General features: G+C 40.7%; 1 protein-coding gene across 4 annotated transcripts in view; it reads left to right on the forward strand.

Annotated features, from left to right (window-relative positions):
• The window catches only part of Psa (puromycin-sensitive aminopeptidase), an 82,310-nt gene that overhangs the window by 9,715 nt on the left and 53,293 nt on the right, over positions 1-19,302 (forward strand). Inside the window, exon 4 of one of the 4 annotated variants that reach the window (XM_076199412.1) lies at positions 8,497-8,647. The exons of the other annotated variants lie outside the window; for them this stretch is intronic. Within the exon in view, the coding sequence (XP_076055527.1) occupies positions 8,497-8,647 (151 nt within the window). The remainder of the gene's footprint in view (positions 1-8,496; positions 8,648-19,302) is intronic. 4 annotated transcript variants of the gene reach the window in all.

The following is a 19,302-nucleotide window of genomic DNA, read 5'->3' on the forward strand; positions in this document are numbered from 1 at the left end:
CCTTCAAAGTGTTTAAACCATCCCAATACTTTTCATCAGCCCCACCTCCCAACTCCCCCCACCACACACCCTCACTTCTCAATCTGTCCAGCCTAGTAATCCCAATCATACTTCTCAGGCACCTCATCTCAAACACATTCAAACTCCTCTCTTCCTCTCTTATGTTCTATGTTTCTGCCCCATACAGTGCTGTTGGCACAATCACTCCTTCATACAATCTCCTCTTAGCATCCATTCCCAAATGTCTATTCCTCATTACATTTTTCCATTCCCAAATATCCATTTCTCATTACATTTTTCCATTCCCAAATATCCATTTCTCATTACACTTTAATCCCCCAAAGCATGTACTTGCCTCTCTCAATCCATACTCTACCTCCACCTCCACTCCTCCCTCTCCCGCTTCATTCACACTCAAGAATCCAAAACTATCCACTTCCTCTAGTCTCTCTCCCCCAGTACTCACTTCTAATTTGCTGGGCCACATTCTCCCCTTCTGCATCTCATCACCTTAATTTTACCCACATTTATCTTGAACTTCCTCTCCCAAACTTTGTCACTAACTTTCCTAATCCCTCCTCTGATCCTGCCACAAGTGGTGTCTTTAGCAAACAATAACTGGCTTATCTCCCACTTCTCTCCATTTTCTTCAACTATCTTCATTCCCTGGCCCACCACCCCTACAATCACCCCCTGCACCATCCCACCCATGCATAATTGAACAGCCAAGGCAACATAACACATCCCTGGTGAAGTCCCACCCCTACTTGGACCTTAGTAATTTGATTTCTAGTGCAATGGATATTTGAGGATATTTGGGTGGTAGATGGGAGTGGACTGGGTGGGGATGAAATAGGTGGGAACGAAATTATACCTTTTAGCATTGGCAACACCCCTTGTAAGGGGGAAAGAGCCCTTGGTATATGTGTGTATGTACCGTCTTATCTATGTACCAATTGAATTGCCGTATTAACCACTTCCATACGGTGCCACCTACGTAGGCAGCATGAAGAGCAAGTAGGTACTCGCTGATGCTGAAGTCGCCATCTTGATTATATTTATTGTAGTTGTACCTACTTAATTTTCATTCTCTCTAAACTGGCTTCATCAGTTTTGTATGGTTATCAAAATACACGGGTGAAAGAGAACGGACAATTTAGCACTGACTTTATTTTTTATAATACAATTATTATGACGAGACATTGCACGTCGGGCAGCTAATGCTGCCAGACGTGCGATGTGCCCCGGAGGGAAGAGGTTAACATGTCGAAACCCTGACACAGCCCCACCTTCACTTCAAACCACTCACTTTCACCATTTCCAACCCTAACACAAGCTCCACTACTTATGTAAATGCTTTAGACTGCCCTTGATAGCTTTCCCTCTGTCCCATACATCTGTAACCAATCAATCCATTGCCCCTGGTATTTCACATAGAAGACCTGTGGCCTCCAGTAAATCTGCTACAACCATCTGCAGTACCTCCCTCAATGGCTTTCTGTTAATCCTGTCATAAGCCTTCTTCCAGTCCATAGAAACACCCAAAATATCTTTAGTTTTTTTCAAAACCTTCTTGTATGTCTTTACTATCTATACATGCATACATACATACATGTACCAAGGCTTTTTCCCCCTTACAAGGGAGGTGGCCAAAAAGGGAAAGGCATAAAATCATTTCCAGCCATTCCATCCCTGAATACACTCCACACCCCTCCACCCTCCCTCTTATGTGAGCACCTCCTGGATGACGGGTCATCCCTGCACCTTGTCCACTGCCCTGGGTCAGAAGCAGTGTCGCTAGACACAGCACATCCACAGCAAGGCCGCTTCATTAAATCGGCAACCCCCCCTCTCCGTCCCCCCATTGCATAAAAGGAGAGGACAGGGAGAAATCCCTTCGGGCTGCGTCAAATTTTGCTCACACATACTACCTCACCCCCCATCCCCCCACCAATTCCACCTCATGCAATCACAACATCATCCATATACAACCCTTCTCCATTCACCCCTGTCTTCTGTCCTCTCCCGTCCTTCCTCAACAGACATTCCCCTCTTCCCCAAAGCCCCCTTCACCCCATCCATCCACCTCATCCTAGGACGTCCCCTCATGTTCACTCCCTCCACATCTGCCTTCCATACCTCTTGTACTAGTCTTTCTTCACTCATCCTTTCCATGTGTCCAAACCATCCTAATATTCTTTCATCAACCCTATCTCCCAGCTCCTTTTCCACCCCTGTTCTCCTCCTCACCTCCTCATTTCTCACTCTATCTAGCCTAGTAACCCCCATCATACTTCTCAGACACCTCATCTCAAACACATTCAAACTCCTTCTCTCTTCTTCTCTTATGTTCCATGTTTCTGCCCCATACAGTTCTGTTGGCACAATCACTCCTTCATACAGTCTCCTCTTAGCATCCATTCCCAAATGTCTATTCCTCATTACATTTTTTAATCCACCAAGGCATTTACTCGCTTCTCTCAATCTACATTCTACCTCCACCTTTACTCCACCTTTTCCTGCCACATTTGCACCCAAGTATCTAAAACTATCCACTTCCTCCAGTTGCTCTCCCTTAACCCCTTCCATACGGTGCCGCACACGTAGGCGTCATGGGGAGCGAGTGTATTCGCGAGGCTGCCATATCGGCGTCTTGATTATATTTATTGTAGTCGCCCCTCCATAATGACATTCTTTCTAATTCTTTTGTAATCGCATTTTCTATGGTTATCAAAATTCACGGGTGAAGAGAGAACGATCGATATAAGCGGTGACTATATTTTATGATGCGAGTATTATTACAACACGTCGTACGGCTGGCATTGGTTGCTGCCACCGAGATCTAAGTCCATGACGCCTACGTGTGCGGCACCGTATGGAAGGGGTTAATACTCACTTCCAGTCTGCTGCCACTTTCTCCCCTTGTACATCTCATCACCTTACTTTTACCCACATTTATCTTTAGCATTCTTCTATCACATACTCTCCCAAACTCTGCCACCAACTTCCTCAATCCCTCCTCTGATCCTGCCACAAGCGCAGTGTCGTCCGCAAAGAACACTTTTCTCTATTTTCTTTAACCATCTCCAATCCCTGACCCACTACCCTTGCATTTACCTCTCGCACCACCCCATCCATGGATAAGTTGAACAGCCAGGGCGACGTAACGCATCCTTGACGAAGTGGGATGGGGGGTGAGGTAGTATGTGTGAGCAAAATTTGACGCAGCCCGAAGGGATTTCTCCCCGTCCTCCAGTCGCTCTCCCTTAATGCTCACTTCCATTCTACTGCCACTTTCACCCCTTGTACATCTCATCACCTTACTTTTACCCATATTTATCTTTAGCTTTCTTGTATCACATACTCTCCCAAACTCTGCCACCAACTTCCTCAATCCCTCCTCCGATCCTGCCACAAGCGCAGTGTCGTCCGCAAAGAACAGCTGGCTCACCTCCCACTTTTCTCCATTTTCTTTAACCATCTCCAATTCCTGACCCACTACCCTTACATTTACCTCTTGCACCACCCCATCCATGTATAAGTTGAACAGCCAGGGCGACGTAACGTATCCTTGACGAAGTCCCACCTTTACCTCGAACCACTCACTCTCTCCATTTCCAATCCTGACACAAGCTCTACTACTCTCATAAAAACTCTTGACAGCTCCCAGAAGCTTTCCTCCTATCCCATATATCTGCATAACCACCCACAGTGCCTTTCTGTCTACCCTATCATAAGCCTTTTCTAGATCCATAAAAGCCCAAAAAACATCCTTCCCCTTTCCTGTAGCTTTCTCACATATCTGTCTTACCACAAAGATCTGATCTACACAACCTCTACCTGTCCTAAATCCACACTGTTCCTCCCCAATTACTCCTTCTGTTCCTCTCCTAATCCTCTCAATCAAGATCCTCCCATAAGCCTTCCCAACTACACTTAACCCGCTAAGACCGACGGCCGAAAATTTAGCAATCTCCCAGTACCGCAATTATCATAAAAAAATCAACTCTTATGAATTACTCTGGAAAAAAATCTGCTGTTAGTAGACATGACAATGCATCATCCTACAAGTTTTTATTGCTCTACTCACCATAGTTGTCTCGGAATAATTACCGAGAGTTGGAGAAGATTGTGGTAGCGGCAACTCTCCGCCTCTGGCGGCGGTACGCAGTGCTGCGTGGACACGATTTGCTTCACAGAATCCCGCTTTGCCCGACCTCGTGCACTAACAACAGGGGTTGTTGATGCCGTTTTTGGCACGTTTATGGTCACCACCAGATGCATAGTTGTAAATAATAGTTTCGTAAATAGGTAAATACGTAAATACGTAAAAATTCTCGCCGTGACACGATACGCACGCCTCTCACAAAATTTTGCGGCACACTGGCTGGCGAGAGCAGTTTACTTCCTGCTAGCCTACAGTACTACCATAGGACTACGTCATGGCCAAATATAGCAGTGCTACCAATTTTAGCGCGGTTTTTATTAGCGCTGAAAGTAGCTGCCCCATTTAAGGCCTGTCGGACGTTTGCGATGCAGCCCTATTTAAGGCCTGTCGGTCTTAGCGGGTTAAGGGGATCGTCCATGAGAAAATCATGAAAAAAAAATTAAAAAATACGAAATTCTGAAAATATTTTCTCTAAAAGTGTTGCTCATAAGCTATCTCGTGGCTGAGTATGGAAGTTGTATCTTGATTTTTACTATCTAAAAAAAAATATAATACAGTACCCCCCCACCCTACTGTGGCTGGGTCGTGTGCGCTGCGTACTGCATATTACGTTTTCTGTTGTTACATAGATTTGCCAACAAAAGAAGCTGTGTATTTTGCACAATATTTATGCTTTTGTATGATAAATAACAGCATATGAGCTAATATGTTGACAGATGCTGTGACAGATGCTGTGACAGGTGCTGTGACAGATGCTGTGACAGTTGACACAGTATTATGGGAGGCAATACATGATTGTGTGAATACTGACGTTCAGACAATGCGTAAAGCTATCATGGCCTCCTACCTGCATTCTGTCAGCACAGATGAGAAGCCATTGCATTCTTCCTGTCCTAAGGAGAAGACTCGTGGTGTTTTTTTCCAGAGAGCACTAGCCAGGCAAGAGGAACCCGAGTCTCACAGAGTCAAGAAGCCGTTCCTGGTGAAGATTCCCACTGAGAAGTGGAAATCCATCCTGGCAATATATCAAGACCTCACCTCTACAGAGCTTTTAGAGAAATGCCTCAAGGGAAGGACACAAAACCAAAATGAAAGCTTCCATGCAAAGATCTGGGCTTTTAGTTCAAAGAGGAAGTTTGCATCAGCAGCTAGAGTTCAATTCTGTGCTCAAGTTGCAGTTCTGAACCACATCTTTGGTTATGAACTTGCATATATGCCATCAGCAAGATGGACAACAACCAGTGATGCCATAAAACAGCTTAGGATGGCAGATAAAGATCGTCTGTTGCCAAAGATGCATCGTGCCAAGAAAAGGAAAAGTGCAATATAACCCTGGTGGATACTAACTGGATTCATCATATAAACCTGTAATTAATCAAAAGCTGGCAACAAAGAGTAGGGTTGTGCCTATGATACCCTTTCAACACCATAACATCCTAAATGATGAAAGGGGACCAGTAACCATGAACAAAAAAACTATGACGCTCATTCCTGAAAAACTTGATTTTTGCACATTTAACTTGATTCATATCCAAAACGCCAACACCGATTTTTAACTGCAAATCCTTTTTGGATTCAGCATAATTGGGAGAACATTTGGAGGCAGATTTATGTCCTGTCAAGGACTAGTAGGATTTTTTCATATATACATTATTATTTATTTTTTATTTTTTTGCTTTTTTCATCAACTTTGGATTTTTTTTCTCATAAGACTGATCAGAACATCATAATTCTGCCTCCGTTTTTTCATCTATCTTAGCCCATTATATAGACAAAAAATAATCAATATCCAGTCAAAGGTCTATCCTCTGAATAAATTTCAAAAATTAACCCTCAAAAAAAAAAAAAAAAAAAAAAAAAAAAAATCACAATAAAAAAGTATAAGCATAAATGACTTGAAAATTTGGTGGTATCTTCTCTGAGACAAGACAGTTACTAGGAAAAAATCTCGGCCACTTTCACCCCAAACTAAAAAGTTCGATTTTCTAATGGACGATCCCCTTAACAAGCTAATCCCTCTGAAACTACTACATTCACACTTGTCCCCTTTTCCCTTGTAAAGAGGAACTATACAGGCACTCCTCCAGTCCTCCGGCACTCTACCCTCTCTCCAGCAAACATTAAATAACCTCACCAGCCAGTCCACCATCACTGTACCTCCCTTTTTCAGACATTCTGCATGGCATCCATCCAGACTAGGTGCCTTACTAAAAGTAGATACAGAAAAAGACTGAATCACTACAGAGAGACCTGGACAAAGTCGGGGAATGGAGACAAAAGTGGGAAGTGAACTTCAACATGAATGTAGTATAATGGAGTTTGGAAAAAGTAAAAAAAAAAAAGAGAAAAAAAAAAAAAGAATATCAGGACAACTTAAAATTGGTACAAAGGAAGTAAAGAAAGTTTCAAAAAGGACTTAAGAGTAATTATCACCAAAGACATGTCCCCAGAGAAGCATATAAACAAAATTGTCTGAGAAACCTACAATTTACTAAGATCAATAAAGGTGACTTTTAACTATTTGGATGATGTAATGGTAAAGAAAATATTAGTCACACTGATAAGACCAAGATTGAAGTATGCTGCGACACTATGGATACCCAGTACAAAAAATACAATGAAATTAGAAAGAATCCAAAGAGCAACAACAAAGATGGCCCCAACACTTTCAAAATTGGCATATGAACAAAGATTGGCTAAGCTGGAACTACCAACCCTGGAACAAAGAAGAGAAAGCGGTAATCTATTGGCCATTTACAGAATCATAAAAGGCATGGAAGTCCTTGGTAGAGAAGATTTATTAAAGTGGAATAAAAGAAAAACAAGGGGAGATGAAAAGAAACTCAAAAAGGATAGTTATAGAAGGGATCTGAAAAAAGAAAAAGAAAACAGTTTTCCTCATGGTGGTGGATGTCTGGAACAAATTGGATGAAACAATGTGTGCAAACACCATACAAGAATTTAAGAACAAACTAGATGTTGCGAGATACAAAGATGGGTCACTACGAGCTAGCTCCCCCTCCCGTGTAATACAACTCGGTAAAATACATATATGGTCCCCAGCCTGGCAGATAAACCAAATGAGGAAAGGCTAAAATCACTATGTCTGCCAACTTTGAAAGATTGAAGAGATATGATTACAGTATTTAGGTTGCTAAAGGGGATAGATTGCATTGACCGAAGAGATCTAATAAAAGATGGGAGAAAAATAAGAGGACCACATGTCTAAAGGATGTGAAAAAATACAGTTTTCCATACAGGTGGATAAATACTTGCAATAGCTTAGCTCAAACAATACATGAGTTCAAATCTAAATATGATTTGGAAATCAGGAATATAGATTAATTTGGAACTGTACATGAATTTGAGGCTAGGTATAATAAAAAACTAGAGAATAGGAGATTGGATCCAACAAGCATTGCTCCTTTCCTGTATACTACAATTAGGTAAATACATTCATACATACATATCATATATACACACATATATACATATATATACACACACATATATATACACACACTCATACACCAGGCAAGTCAAATACACACCCATCCAACTCGCACATGTTTTCCTTTTTATCTTAGCTCCTTGTGGGTGAAAAGGCATCCTACCCTCTGTCCAATGCCTAAGTCTTTTTTTTTTTTTTTTTCTCTAAATAATGATAATAATTATGAAAAGCTAGATGATAATACTGATTCAAAACTGACACAACTTATATAAAGTGTTGTTGGATAGTTAGTGGTGGACAGCTGCAGCATCATACATGAATTGATTTTTGTAAGTTGGGATTTTACATGCTCATTAAACAGGGTGGTGTAAATCTCAAGATCTCATTAATCAAATGCTCATTAAATTGGACCATCTGTATTCTTCGTATTCTTGGAGAGCATTGACTGCGTATAAGGATCTCCAATTTCTTTTCTGTTTCACAAACACCAATACAGATAATAAAGTAACCTATCTTTACTGAGAGATCTATGGGTCCAGATAGTAACTTTAGCCAGCTTATTGAAAGCTGCTGGGTTTCATTAATAGGATCAAGAGGAAACAAAGTAAAACAAGTTGATAAGTTCTTTGGGCCACATCCACATAGGATCATGTCTTTTTGAGAATGGTCATGTGAACAGAGTTGACATGTACAAGGTCAGCCACTGGGCTAGTGCCTCATCTTGCATTTGGTAATTTGGGAAGTTGCTTGTCATGACTATTTTTATTATGGTTTACAGTGGCTTAATGAAATGACAAGTTTGACTGACAGCACCAGCTTTTCATGTTTATATTATACATGATGGAACATAATTGAAACAATTTTATTGAATTTGAAGGGTTTGTGGGGAAGTCAGGTACACTGCAGTGACACAGTTCTTCCCGTCATGTGCACATCGCTGTTTTCCCTGCTGGGATGAGCCACAGATCAAGGCATACTTCTCAGTTACCCTGATTACTCCCAGAGACAAAGTAGCTCTTACTAATACGGTATGTTATTATATATGTATAAAAATAACTTTCTTTCAATATACATTTAGTGTTATATATTTCTGAAATTGGTGGTTATTCTGGGTTTGTAAAGTGTTTGCAAATTTATGATTAGGTTATTTAGGTTATTTGGTAGTGGTAGTACAACTGACATAGGTGGTCTAGATGCAAAAATATTACATGGGTTTTATTTAGGAAAAAAGTAGGTTTAACAAGGATGAAAAGTATTTAAAGTAATAGGCAGGATTTCTTGAGTTACAATGGTCAAATTTGCTTATTAATACTAAAGGTATTTACCCAATTATAAGTCACTCTTTTATATACCAAAATACTTAATGTGTGAGACGTATGATGGATGCCTGGATGTGGTGCTTCTGCAAGATTGGCAGCAAAGCTGCTCATTTTCAAAACCTGTCAACCACCTAACCTCCATCAAGAAATGCAGCCCAAAGGTGCTGACACTTGGTCTCCAGACTGAGTCCAAGATCTCTGTCAACTTTTGCTGTATATCTTGCACATTTTCACACATGGAAAGCAAACAACAGTCAACAGATCCACACTGATGCAACACAGACAACAGTCCCAAAATTTCTTCCCATAGATATCTGTGGAAGGGTCCAAGGACTGTTGTTCTTTGGGGCTATAGGTTTTCCCACTTCATGAAACTTGAGAGCTCTGTTTATTAAATACCTTACATTTACCAATGGCTTTTTCCCTCTTACAAAGGAAGTAGCCAGTCCAGTAGTGAGACACAAATCACTTTTCTTCAGGGCCTATATCTCCATCGTTATCTGTAAGATCCTCAAGACTCAGCTGTTGAGCTGGATTGTTCTTAAACTCCTCCTCTAGGTGCTTCATTTTTCTAAAGAACAACAAAATACTCTTCTTGGTTTCTGACGCCTCGTTAGCTTTCTTTTTGGTGAAAGGAGACAAAGAGGCCATGTACCTCTCAGGGAATTCACTTCTGTGAATGTTAACTCCTGTTTTAAACTCTTATTCTTCCTCACATCACTTAGTGAATATTTCCCTTTGTTATCCAACTCCAAAAATGGCATTGCCTGCATTTGTCTTGTGTGGTACTGGCCATGGTGTTCGACAACCTTGCAGAGACACACTGGGATGAATCACACAACCGGGCTGGAGGGGACATGTCCCCTTGAGGGATTTCTGGTTTCCAGCCCAATTACAGGAATTCTTTTATTAGTACCAGGGGCTCCCCTGAGGGCTTCTAAGGGGTTCCACAGGGGCTCTCCAGGAGTTTCCAGAGTGCACCCCAGGGGCTCCGCAAATGCTCCCCTTGAAGTTGCAGGGAGTTCTTAATGGGCTCCTCAGGAGTTCCTAGAGGGTTCCATAGGGAATCCCCACAGGAATTCTCAGAGGTTCCCAAGTGACTATCCAAGGGCTCCCAAAGGGCTCCCTGGGTGTTTCCAGAGGCTTCCCTGGGGGTTTGCAGGTGTATTGCTTTCAGCCAATCAATTGTCTCTGTTGCTGTGATGTCACTGCTGTTGGCCAATCAGTTGTCTCTGTTTCTGTGATGTCACTACTCTCTTAGCCACTCAGGGGCTTGTCTATCCTTAGAAGATATTACCATGTTATTGGGCCAACTATACCCAGTGATGTCCTGTTTTCGGCGGAACCGCTGTTCTGACCATTTCAACAACAAATTCTTTTTTTAGTACATAGATACCAAGAGCTTTTTCTCCCTAACAAGGGAAGTAGCCAAGTCAAAGGCACTTGCTTACACCCACCCATTCCACTCCCCTCCACCACCCTTTCCTCCCTCTCATAGCTAGTAATGGATGACAGATCATACCTGTATCCTGCCCACTGCCCTGGGTCAGAAGCAATATAGCAAGACACAGTACATCCACAGCAAAGCCACCTCACTTAATTGGCATCCCTTCCTCTCTCTCCCCTCATGCAGAAAAATAGAAGACATGGAGAAAATCCCTTTTGGCTGTGTCAAAATATCATTCACTTATAAGCACACCCAACCCCCCAACCCCCATCCCCTCATGCAGAAAAATAGAAGACATGGATAAAATCCCTTCAGGCAGTGTCAAAATATCATTCACACGTAAGCACACCCAACCCCCCCATTCCCTGCCCTTCCCTTCCTTGCATAACAGTATCATCTATACACAGCCATTCTCCACTCATCCCTGACAACTGCCTTTTCCCATCCTTGCTCAACAGACAACCCCCTCTTTCTCAACATTCCCTTCGTCCCATCCATCCATCTCATCCTTGGTCGTCCCCTCAAGTTCACTCCCTCCACCTCTGCCTTTCACAGCTCTTTCATTAATCTTTTGTCACTCATTCTTTCCATGTGTCCAAAACATCCCAATGCTCTTTCATCAGCTCTATCTGCCATTTCCTTTTCTGCTCCTGCTCTCCTCCTCATCTCCTCATTTCTCACTCAAGCCAACCTAGTAACCCCTACCATACTTCTCAGACATTTCATCTCAAACACATTTAAACTTTTCCTCTTTGCCTCTCTTAAATTCCATGTCTCCCATAGAACACCATCCTATGTGTTCCATAGAATAACATCCCATAGAACACCTCAAAAATGACAGGAACCTGATTCTGTGCCAGAACCCTTAACACCATAAACCCATTTAACATCCCTTCTATCAGCACCTTGTGGATGAAGTGATATCCCTGTATCCTACTTACACTTTGATCAAGTTGTGGTTCATAATTGGGTAAATGCTCTGTATAGTAGTTGTCTACACTGATATGGGTGAACTTTTAATTGTTGGAGAATCCCATAAAATGATGGCCTTAATTTGATATGGGTGTAAGCATGGAATAGAAAGGTAGTATACAGAAATCAAGGTTTAAAACTTTGGTTTATGGAAATGATGTTTAGGGCTTTGTGTTACCATAGACTTTTAGGGTCAAAATTTTTGTTATATTATTGTTAATACATGGCTCGTATTTTCATCCAAAGTTAATGATAGAGAGAGAAAAATTGGAATATCTGCATATCTAGTTTTTATTTTCAATTCAGTTTGTCGTCTCTCCAACCTTTAGGGAGGTTTAGCAAAAGTTTATTCATAAATATAAGATTTGTATGACTGAGGATGGGTACTTGCATGAGGTGTTCTTGTGAGAAGGATGTCAGAAGGAGTTAACTCCCTGCCATCCATCTTCAGACTCTTTCAACTTCCTTACTGCAGCCATAAGAAGCTGACAGTTGGTCTTTGGACTTGGCCCCGAGATCTCTATCATCTTTGTCTATTTCTTCCACCTTAAACACAAAGAACTGACAATCAGTGACTGCTCCCATCCTTTTGCCATTATCAGCTGGTAACATAAACATTCCCACACCAATGCAGTGCAGACATCAGTCCAAGGTTTTTTCTCAGAGAGATCTATGGGAGGGTCCAAGGACCATTGCCAGGTATTGTAGGACTTCAAGTTTCCAGTCTGCAGAACTTGAAGCAACAATTGATTTATTAATAGTTGTTCTGTCAGAATCTATAATTGTTTTATGTATCACTACTTGTATTGGGAATTACTTGTATAGGTTTTTAGTGGAAATATCATTAAATGATAGTACAGTTTAAAGTAATGACATACACTATACAAGTGGTAGTGGTAAGTTCATCCCAGTATTGAAAGGCTTTGCGAGTATTCTTAGGTGTTTTACTATTTAGAAGGATAGAATGTGGGACTAATGACATGTACCTGCAACTGGTAGTTAGCAAGATTCAGAGAGAATCATATGTCTTCTGACCATCTTCTAAACCCATCATCACTTTAACCTCTCTTCTGGATATGTATCCCTGATGGGCTGATGCTCATAATTCGAACTGGGCCCAGGATCTCTCATCTTTTATTAAATTTCCTCCACCAGCAAATATAAGGAAAGCTGACAATTGTTTACTGCTTCCATCCTATGACTTGTGACATAAAAACAGATCCACACTAAAATTATAGATAACAGTTCAGTGTTTCTTCCCAGAGAGATCTATTGGAGGGCCTGGGGACAGTTACCAGTCACTGTTGGGATGTCATCTGTAAGTGAAACTCAAAGTGGTAGTTATGTATAAAAGCCATAATGTGGGTTTTAGAGTTTTCACCAAGATTTTGGGTAGCATAGCTGCTGCATGTTACATTGGTAACAATACTGTATAATTGCCTCACCCTGAAGCATATTTAAAGGAATTTATCAAATTTTTACTCAGAGCTGTGGGTCTTGTGAAATAAAAACCAAGGCTACTGAGTGATGGATAGATTGTCCAAGCAACCCTTGACACATTTTATACTGGCAATTGCCAGATGATTTCATTCTACTGAGGGACAACCACTAAATTTTGGGGATTGATAACCTGTAAAGACTTGTTTGACTTTCAGAATTTTGTGCACTCACTTCATGTGTTCTTAACTTTTCCACTAATAATTAAAAAAGCCATGATTATATGGGTGAATATCCTTTTACCACAATGGTCTTTGCTATTCAGATTTAGGTTATAGCTCCTGAGTCATTGTATCAATATGCAAGAACTGCTGCATTGCTCTTGAAAATTCATAATTCAAATAGTTTCATTTCTTAGATTAAGACTGTTAGATATGTAGATGTATTAGTTGTATTTTATACTATTCTCTGTACTAGGGTAATGACTACATAAGTAAATGCAGACCAAAACCACACAGTATTGATCCATGTCTGAGAAGAATTTACTCCTATAGAGGAAGGGTGGGCTACTTTTTTTTTTTAATTTGTCTGTACCTCCTTTGGGGAAGAAAAAAAACAAAAACACTGGGATGAATTTATTCTTCACCACTCCTTAGTCTCAATGACTTCATTTTCTAATGCATGGGGAAGGGATAAGAATGCTGCCACAGTATCCCCATGTGTTGAAGAGGGTGGCTAATTGGGATGGAGTAAGGGGACTAAAAATCTCAGTAAATTTTTCCTGCAATGATTGAAGGCAAAAGAGGGTCTGGAAGGAAGACTCCAGAATTGCGATAATTTGATCTGAATGTATATGGATTTGGAACAAGCAAGAACAACAGGAGGAAACTGGTGGTATGTTTGTGTGAAGATAGATGTGGTAACATTTAGTGAAACTAAATTGAAAGGGGAAGGTGAATTTGAGTTTGGTAAAGTGGTTGGTTGTGTCAGTAGTGGAAACTGGGTAAGGGAAGTAAAGAGTGGCTTTGTTGATAAACTGTGAGATATATCTGTTTACCTAATTGTAGTATACAGGAAAGGAACAATGCATGTGGGGTCCTATCACTTACTTTCCACTTTTCATACCTGGTTACAAGTTCACATATGTTCCAACTTGGGCCATATCTCCTTATTCACCAGTTATCATACTTAGATTTAGATTAATTTATTGTTCCAGCATGAGCTGCCTTCTAAAATATTCCAAAGTATTTATGTGTATGTATGGAAAATATATTTATTCACATACTTCAGACATTGTCTTTTTCAATTTGTTCACGAGTTCTTAAAGGCCTTCCAACCCTAATCAAAAGATCTTATCAATGTAATCTATCCCCTTTAGTGACCTGAACACTAACGGAGTCACCTCCTTCTCTTTGATCTTTCAATGTTAGCTGCTCTAATGCTTTACTCTCTCCTCATATGGCTTATCAGTCAGGCTGGGAACCAATTTGGTTGTTGCCATTTGCATCCTTTCAGTTTTCCTTGTATTTCCACTGTGTGGGGACCATACCCCTGGTGCGTATTCCAGTCTTGAGTAGATTGTTTCATGAGTTTTTTTATCTCCTCCATGTAGTGAAAAGCCACTTTATTGTTCTGCAGCACTCCATATGATTCTCCCACAATCTTACAGATGTGTCTGTTAAGTGACAGGTTGTATGTTGTCAACTTTCCCAAATTTTTCTCCTCTTTTGCCTTTGTAATGGATTCACTTCCAAGGGTTCAAAAATTGTCATTATGAGCTATTGCCAATTTTCAATACTTTGTATTTTTTGGTATTGAAATTAATTTTTCAATCCTGGGTCCATGTAAAATAGTGTTTTGGTCTTTCTATGGCAGTAGCTGACAGTTTTTCATTCATTACTTTTCATATAGTTTTTGCATCTTCATAGTGTAGCTTGTTGTAACTTCCATCATGTTATTCGCACAGATAAAAAAATATTATAGGTGTTAGCACTGAACCATGATGAACTCTACTGGTCACCACTCTCCATCCTGATGGCTTATCCTTTATTTCTGTCCTCGTTTACTTGCCCTTCAGGAAATCTTTCATCCTCTTAGTCCTCTAATATGCCCTCTGTTTCCATATAAGTTGATACTTTATCAAAAACTTTTGATAAAGTGTGTAGTTGGGGTTGTATTTTTTCTTGTAGCCTCATGGAACGTAATGTGCTGTTTCTCTTAATGGTCATTACTATTCATCCACTTCTGTTAATGAGTAGAAATTGATCTATAGCAAATGTCTCCAAGTTCTTTACAGTTTTACATATATATTTTTGTCAGTTTGGTTTTTTGCAGTGTATGAGTATTTTCTTATAAGTAGGTTTTATTTTTCCCTCAAGTCCTGTGGTAATCTTTATTGGAAAGTGGCCTGATGGGATGTGATGTATGGTTTCTCGTGTTATTTTTGTGTGGAGGAAGGAAGAGTACATTAAGTTAAGGGAAGCTGCTTGTTTGTTATGCTCTGGAGGTTGTTTGATGTAGTTGTAGGGATTTAATGTGTTTAGTTTGCAAAGGTGTTCTAATATTTTGTTTCTCCTTTGATCAGCTGTTTGTGTCTTTTGCCATATTGGGTAATGGAACATAAGAGAGGAAGAGAGAAGGAGTTTGAATGTGTTCGAGATGAGGTGAGAAGTACAGGGTGGGGCGCGGAAACTTCCCGATTTGGGGATTGAATTATAAAGTGTTTACACTTCACAATTCTTTATTCTACTTTTATGTCTGTCACACAACATGGGATATTTACTTTTACACAGTTCTAAAAACAATATCTTTTAAATGTCCACCTCCATTGTCAATACACTGATTCAGACGATTTCGGAAGCTTTGGTCTACTCTCTCTAGCATGGTGAGCAGTATATTGGCTATTTGAGTGCGGATGGCATTCTGTAGGTCTTCCAGGGTCTATGGACGGTCGTTATAAACCAGGGATTTGAGATAATCCCACAGGAAATAATCACAGGGGGCTAAATCAGGCGAGCACGCTGGCCAGTTTAAATTGCCTCTCAGGGAAATCGGCGCACTCGCCTGATTTAGGCCCCTATGATTATTTCCTGTGGGGTTATCTCAAATCCATGGTTTATAACGACCGTCCATAGACCCTGGAAGACCTACAAAATGCCATCCGCATTGAAATAGCCAATATACCGCTCACCATGCTAGAGAGAGTAGACCAAAGCTTCCGAAATCGTCTGAATCAGTGTATTGACAATGGAGGTGGACATTTAAAAGATATTGTTTTTAGAACTGTGTAAAAGTAAATCTCCCATGTTGTGTGACAGACATAAAAGTAGAATAAAGAATTGTGAAGTGTAAACACTTTATAATTCAATCCCCAAATTGGGAAGTTTCCGCGCCCCACCCTGTATGATGGGGGTTACTAGGCTGGATAGAGTGAGAAATGAGGAGGTGAGGAGGAGAACAGGGGTGGAAAGGGGGTTGGGAGATAGGGTTGATGAAAGAGTATTAGGATGGTTTGGACACATGGAAAGAATGAGTGAATAAAGACTAGTAAAAGAGGTATGGAAGGAAGATGTGGAGGGAGTGAACATGAAGGGACGTCTTAGGATGAGGTGGATGGATGGGGTGAAGGGGGCTTTAGGGAAGAGGGGAATGTCTGTTGAGGAAGGACGGGAGAGGACAGAAGACGGGTGAATGGAGAAGGGTTGTATATGGATGATGTTGTGATGCATGAGGTGGAATGGGCCGAGGGGGGATGGGGGGTGAGGTAGTATGTGTGAGCAAATTTTGATGCAGCCCAAAGGGATTTCTCCCTGTCTTCTCCTTTATGCATGGGGGGACAGAGGGGGGTAGCCGATTTAATGAAGCAGCCTTGCTGTGGATGTGCTGTGTCTTGCGGGACTGCTTCTGACCCAGGGCAGTGGACAAGGTGCAGGGATGACCCATCATCCAGGAGGTGCCAAGATGGGAGGGAGGGTGGAGGGGTGTGGAGTGTATTCAGGGATGGAATGGGTGGGAATGATTTTATGCCTTTTCCTTTTTGGCTACCTCCCTTGTAAGGGGGAAAAAGCCTTTGTATATGTATGTATGTATATTTGTCATCTGCCAGTATGTTACTTGTTTGCGAGTTGAGAGGTAAATTGTGATGCAAGTTGTTTTCTGTATTTATACTGTGATACATGGGAGTGGATGGGAGATGGGGGGGAGATTAGCTAGTGGTTATATGTGAATGATATTTTGATGCAGCCTGAAGGGATTTCTCCCCGCCTTCATTGTTACTGCACGAGGGGATGGTGGGGGGAGATGCTGATTAGATGAAGCAACCTTGAAGAGATGAGAGGGAGGGAGGGGTGGTGAATCAGGGTGGAATTATGCTTTTTGACTTTGACTACCTCCCTTTCCTAGTTGTATTTACCTAGTTGTATTGTATGGGAAGGGAGCTATGCTCGTGGTGACTTGTCTTTGTATCTCTCAGCATCAAGTTTTTTCTTAAAATCTTGTATAGTGTTTGCACACACTGCTTTGTTATCTAATTTATTCCATGTATCTATCACTCTGTGTGGGAAGCTGTTCCTTTTTAAATTTCTTCTATAACTATCTTTTTTTAGTTTCCTCTCGTTTTACCATTGTCCCATATTAACAAGTCATCCCTATTATCTAGAACTTCCATTCCTTTCATTATTCTATAGATAGTCAGCAGGTCACCTCTTTCTCTTCTCTGTTCCAAAGTTGGTAGTTCTAATTTGGACAGTCTTTGCTCATATGTTAGTTTGGAAAGAGTTGGTGCTAGTTTGGTTGTTGCTCTTTGTAACCTTTATAGTTTTTTAAAGTTCATTTTGGTACTGGGTGTCCAGAATGCTGCTGCGTACTCAAGTTTTGGTCTTATTAGTGTATTAGGATTTTCTTTATCATATTTTAGTCCAAATAGGCAAATGCCACTTTGATCTCAATAAATTGTAGATTTCTCTGAATATTTTGTGAATATGCTTATCTGGTGTCATGTCCTTGCCAATCATCACTCCAAGATCTTTCTCTGAGTTTACTTTTTCCACCTTTTCTTCATCAATTTTGTAATCTTTTGATGTTCTGTTTTTACTCTTATCAAACTCCATTATACTACATTTCTTTATATTGAATTTTACTTTCCACTTTTGGGTCCAATTCCAGATCTTGTAAGTGGGGAAAAGCTCTTGGTGTATTGTATGTTGAAATCACGATTGTTTCAGTTATGTTGTCTGCTTAGTTTTTTTTGGAAGATATGCTGTTGTGTATTAATGTTAGGAGTTCACAATGGTGTTGTGTGTTATCTTCCCTAACTGTTGTGTATTCTGTGAATGTGGGTAATATGAATCATGGTGTTGGATTAGTTTCCTGTGATAGTGGAATTTGTATATTTATGGATGTTTGTGAGAAGTTCATTGGTTTTGTGCATGTAGGTCAAGCATATGTGCCTGGGTGGGTTTCTGTGTCTGGCTAGTAGGAGTAGGAGGGCTGGTACCAGAGTACTGACCTCCCTATCTGAAAAAACAGAAATAAAAGAGAAGATGGATTGGTCAGGGATAAAAGAGAGAATTGAGTGAGTTTCTGGGCCTGATCCTTTAGGGCTGCATCTCCTGGGCATGGTGTGAGCATGTTCATCGTTTTTTTTACATTGATGTGATGTGTGCTTTGTGGTGTAGGTGGCTGGTAGTTGTAGTTGCTCGAGTAGTATACTGCCAATGTGGTTCCCCTGTTGTTTATGCAGTTCTAGTTAGCTGTGCCCATGTTTCATAACAAGATGGGTGGATAGGACTTAGTTCTGCTGCTGAGAACCATGTCCTCACCCTCATTTCTATAGGAAGGACTCTGGGCTCTTGTGTGCAGATGTTAATTGGGTTGGATTTGTAGCATCCTGTTATTATCTTGAATGCATATGAAGGCATATGTGTGTGAGAATTTCCTTTTATTGACCAAAACCCATGATTGCTACTGATCTTAGCATTTTTGTCTTGATGATTCATACTCTCAAGTACTTGAAATATGGGCTGAAAATGTATCAAAAGTGAGGCCCAGAATTTTTGGGTTTCCATTCAGTAGAAGTAAATGGCTATTCAGTAGTACTGTTTGACAATTCTTTGATTCATGGTTGTCAGAAATGAAGAGTTATTGATGGTTTCTGATGAGAGGCCTCCATACTATTTTGTTTAACTCATCAACTAAATATGATTATCTTGTATTAACCTTTTAAATGTTGGGAGGTTTATCTTAGCTGAGTAAAATCATCTAGCAACAACCAGAAAAAAATGTGAGGACAATCCTTGACATCTGTGGGTTATTAGAGGTAAGGCATAATCTTTGAATGGTGTGGGATGTCCCCAGCTTAATAAAATTGGTTAGTGGTAGCTAGAAAAGAATATGGAAGAACAGTCCCCAGTGTCATTGGGTTAACAGAGATAGGTTGTGTTCCTTCAGTGGCATTGGGTTGTCAGCTGAACAAGATTGCATGGCAGTAACTAGAAGAAGCTATGTAAAA

The sequence above is a fragment of the Oratosquilla oratoria genome, chromosome 16 (genome assembly GCF_046742065.1).
Source record: "Oratosquilla oratoria isolate Oo_2021 chromosome 16, ASM4674206v1, whole genome shotgun sequence".
Taxonomy (NCBI): domain Eukaryota; kingdom Metazoa; phylum Arthropoda; class Malacostraca; order Stomatopoda; family Squillidae; genus Oratosquilla; species Oratosquilla oratoria.